The 4,446-nt window shown below is 40.8% G+C and overlaps 1 protein-coding gene across 3 annotated transcripts; it reads right to left on the bottom strand.

Moving 5' to 3' along the window:
- Positions 1-2,365: 2,365 nt before the first annotated feature.
- LOC148016345 (uncharacterized) lies at positions 2,366-3,940 on the bottom strand. Of its 3 annotated transcripts, none has more exons than XM_087664141.1 (2): positions 3,563-3,940; positions 2,366-3,455 (listed from the first exon to the last, which is right to left on the bottom strand). In XM_087664141.1, the coding sequence occupies exons 1-2, from the start codon at positions 3,630-3,632 to the stop codon at positions 3,097-3,099; spliced, it is 429 nt and encodes a 142-aa protein (XP_087520267.1). In that variant the 5' UTR covers positions 3,633-3,940; the 3' UTR covers positions 2,366-3,096. The 3 variants fall into 3 exon arrangements, with proteins under 3 accessions (XP_087520267.1, XP_087520269.1, XP_087520268.1); XM_087664143.1 differs by having other exon boundaries at positions 2,366-3,449; XM_087664142.1 differs by having other exon boundaries at positions 2,366-3,452; positions 3,563-3,937.
- Between the last annotated feature and the right edge of the window lie 506 nt (positions 3,941-4,446).

The raw sequence follows: 4,446 nt of genomic DNA, 5'->3' as shown, positions 1-4,446 counted from the left end.
TTGTTCTATTCATTAAGCCATTCATGCATCCTATTATGTACATGTGGTAGAGAATGAGAAGAAGAGTTTGTAAGAGAATGCTATGTTGAGGAATTTTCTCTTAAAGAGAGAGAAGACAAAGAGCATGTACTTGATTTATCATTGGATTCTAGTATAGAAATATCCACAACATCATTAATAGAAAACAAAGAGTTGTGCAAAGAAACAAATGAAGACAATGCATAATAAAAATATGCATATTCTATTTCATTATGCTTGGTGAAATAATAAAGTTCAGCTATACATATAAGAGGTGATGGTAGAACATTCTCCTCTTCTTGTAACAAAACATGCACACCATTCTCCTCAAATGTAACAGCATTATGCTAATAATTATATTTTAATGAGTCACCCAAGCTGTACAATCATTCTCAGCCCAACACCACATATGTCCTTTTCATGTTCATAACTTGAAAATTTATTTTTATAGTATATCATTGCACTTCTAATATAGCATCATAGACTTTTGTATCCACACGTCCTTATCATTCCCATTCATGAGAGAGATGACAAAAGTATGAGTACAGCTAGGCATTTGGGGCAAATGTAGCTTCTTAGCCAACGTATAGTTAATGAAGTTGTGAGTTGACTCATCATCCACAAGAATACAACTTCACTTTTCCATTGATCATGCCATGCATTTGAACCAAGTCATGGGGGCCAAACATGAGTTGCCATGGTACAATAGTGAAGCAACACTCATGCTCTTTCATCAATTTGATGGCTAAGTTGTACGACCAAATATTTAGAAAAAGCTTCCAAAGGAAACATTTGCACCATGCGCATTGCTTTTTCTTTGTTCTTATTCTTATCAAGGTTGTTTCCTTTGAGTTTTGGATAGTCTTCCTAAGTAATTGGAGCATGACTTCTCCTTATGTGCTTTTGCAAGCTCTTCGCTTGAGAGTATCCCTCTAGCCCCTTTGGGCTTCTTAGTATCCTCTTTTTTGGATGGAGAATTGAACTTTCTCTTCTCTACTAATGTCGATGTAGTTTTTGAATGTGTAAATGCATATGCAAATGTTTTCATATCTAACATATAATCAAAAATTTGTGCACTCTTGATGGCTTCTTCTAATGCTTTAGGATATTGAGTTTCATCTTGGTTGTGTACTCATTGTCCAAGCCTCAAATGAATCCTTTAGCCTTTTGAAAATCATCAAGCCATCAAGTTTGAGATTAGTTTCTCTATATCTGGATATGTATTGCATTAATGCCAGATCCTCCATCCGACACATCCCATGCAGTCCAATTTTGATCCTTTTTATTCTCAAGAATAAATTCCTTTCAAAACATTTCCTCAAACTTGGTCCACGTCATAGGACAAATAGTGGCATCAATCCTCATCCACCACTTGTAAGCCTTGCCCTCAAGTGTGAGGCTTGCCTCAAGGGCTCTATGAGAATCTGGTGTATGATGTAAATGATGCACGTCACTCCACTTTTGTAAAAAGGTCTTGACTACATCTTTATTACAATCTCATTCCTCTCCTCGAAACATAGGTTCCTTCATGTTCTTTAACATATTATCAATCTCACGTGTATTGAGAGAACTAGAGGGCTCAGCACCTTGAGGTAGCCCTGTTGACGAGTAACACCGGATGATAGCCTCTCTTAATACTGCACTGGTATCTTTAGGTAGATCTATTGGTTATTTTTAGAGTGACTTTTAGTAAATTCATTCACATTGATTGCCTATCCTTCAATCCTTTGGTCCATATACCCTTGTGCCCTAATGTAGACTATCTCTTGACCTCTTAATCCTGTCAATGCCTTAGCATAGTGGTCCATTACCTGCTACTAGCGCTATGGTTGAGCTATCCTATGGATCATGTCCCAATGTGTTTAATTTGGATAAGATTATATTTAAATGAGAGATCAAATGTTGGCTTTGTTAGCTAACCCTTTACCATAAGAGAGCTTCAACTGAAATGATTAAGAAGATGCAAAAATCTTAAAGCTCTTCACTAGTCTACATCCTTGTGGATATGTTAAGTTTGCTTAATAAGTGCAATGTTCTTACATACATGCTTGAGCTATGTTAAGAGATCACAATATATGCTCTGTTATAAGAGTGTAAGTGAATTTCTTCTTGTGGTCTACCCACTTGCATGCCACCTTGCCCCCAAATCTTCTTGAGAGAGAATCACATTGGATCAAGGTTTATACCTTTGTGATGGATGGTAGCCTATTGTGTTGCTAGTTCAAGAAACTTTAAATGACAGCATTTGCTATGTAACAAAGTGAAAGCTTAGCACTGGGCAACAATAAAAGTAACTTTCTCTTTGAGAAGTTAGAAGGGTTATATATTATCAAAATTTGCTAGGTGACAAAGCACTAATAAAATGAAGTGAACTTTTAATAATGAGTTGCTAGTAAAATATTATAAAGAGTACAATAAAGGTGGCTTTAAGGGTTGTTAGACCAAGTGGGATTGTGGTTAGGACATATTGTGATATGGACTTGTGATTGAGGTTAGGACTTGTGGTTCTATGGATGGTAGACATAGCTAATACAACATATAATTTGGGAAGTTGAACTAGAGAATTCCAAAGTAGTTTGTGGTTAGGTTATAGGAAAGTTGCTTAGGTGGCAATGTGGTGAACATGAAGAGAGTTTGTAACAACAATGTTGAGAGAAAATAGGTTAGGAGGTGAAATTCGTGAGGTAGAGAGACTAGGCCAATTGATGATGGAATTTCATGTCAAGAGAGTTTGGACAAGAGATATTACAGAGAGAATGGGCAAGGAGGTTAGGATTCATAATGGATGAAGAGAGTTTCTAGCGATAATGTGGTAGAGAGTAGGCAAGAGGTAATGTGATGAAGGGAGTTTGCGGTGGCAATATGATAGCAAGAGAAGGCAAGGAGGTATTCATGAAAGGAGTTTGTAGCAACAGTCACGCAAGGAGGTAATGATTTCATGAAGGATGGTAGAGGGAGTGGTTGATTCATCATGGATGAAGGAAGGGCCGGGGGGGGTTTGGTGGTGGTGGTGGTGATGGGTGATGGTATATAAGAAGAAGGGAAGGAGGGGTGGTGGTGGTGGTGGTGGTTAATAAATCATGGGGATGGGGATAGGCAGTCGAAGTTGGCTTGGGTGGGGGGGTGGTGGCGAGGGGTGCCGGAGAGGGGGCCGAGCACCACGAACTCCCAAGGGTTGAGGGGCTGGCCGCCCTTCACGAGGGTGGGGTAGCCGGGCGCATCCCCCTCCACAGCCACCCATCGGGCGGAGCAGCGGGCGCAGTTGTTGAGGACCCGGACGAAGTAGGCGCGGGCGGGGTTGTCGGGGCTGGCCGTGGTGGTGGACACGATGTCCTCCTCCATCCTGCAGTACACCACCTCCTCATCGTGGCTCCTCATGCCCCCGCATCGGCACGTCTCCTTCAATACCATATAATTATTCCCAGCGGCTGCTGCTGCTTCTCGCATACACACACACACCCACCAAAACCTTAATTCATAAATCTTCAAACCTTATACTGATAAGAGTTATACCAGCGTAATGGGCAACCAAGCAGCGTTATACCAGCGTTATGGGCAACAAGCGCTGCTGCAGCATTCACGATCACGAGCACGATCAAACCCTGTGCAGCCATTATGAGCTCTCTCTCTCTCTCTCTCTCTCTCTCTCTCTCTCTCTCTATAACAGCTATGCCGCAGTCCTGCAGGCTTGCTGTGCGCGCACGCGCGCGCTTATTTGTGGTCGCCTCCGCGTTCCTTCCACGCTAGTTTCGTGACACTTAGCTCCCTATCAATCCATCCCTTCTCCATTATGTTCCTTCAGCACCTTCATCAACAAATGTCACATCCTCCTATCCTTCCCCACTCGACCCCAACTAGGTGGCCTTTATTTCTCTATACCCCATCGATTCTTTCCCCGAGATGTGCTTGCTAGCTTCCATGGTGTCACAATTGCTTCATGATTTCGATGTCCTTTCGTTTACAAATTTTTAACGAAACACATTCATCTCACATAGCTAAAAGTAGCGTATCCTCCAAAGTGGTGGATGAGATATGTTGGTAATTGAGCATAGAAATAATGTAAACAATAACTAGTCATTCATAATCTTACTCCCCACACCTTTGTTTGACTAGTATCAATTCCCTTTTTGGATGGTGCATCCTTGTCCTTTATTCTCAATTGTAGGTTTTTCTCCCTTTTGTGAAAGTTTGCAGTTTAGTATAGGTCAGTTAAATCCATTGATGGCAAATTGATATAAACTCTATTTAAAATGATGAGCTATCTGAGCTACAAAGAGGGAACATATAGACTCTTTGTGTATGCTTCGATGGTGCAAAGTGTAAGCATTGGTTGCAATGTCATCCATTTGTTCAACTTGCTACACTCTTTATTCGAGCTAGGGTTGTACTATTTGTTTTCTCCACTTCACTTTTCTACTACCAATCTTA

The sequence above is a fragment of the Lygodium microphyllum genome, chromosome 23 (genome assembly GCF_053477565.2).
Source record: "Lygodium microphyllum isolate KBCC chromosome 23, Lygodium_microphyllum_v1.1.10, whole genome shotgun sequence".
Lineage (NCBI taxonomy): Eukaryota > Viridiplantae > Streptophyta > Polypodiopsida > Schizaeales > Lygodiaceae > Lygodium > Lygodium microphyllum.
The sequence above is the reverse complement of the archived record's forward strand: the minus strand, read 5'-3'. Positions and strand labels throughout refer to the sequence as shown.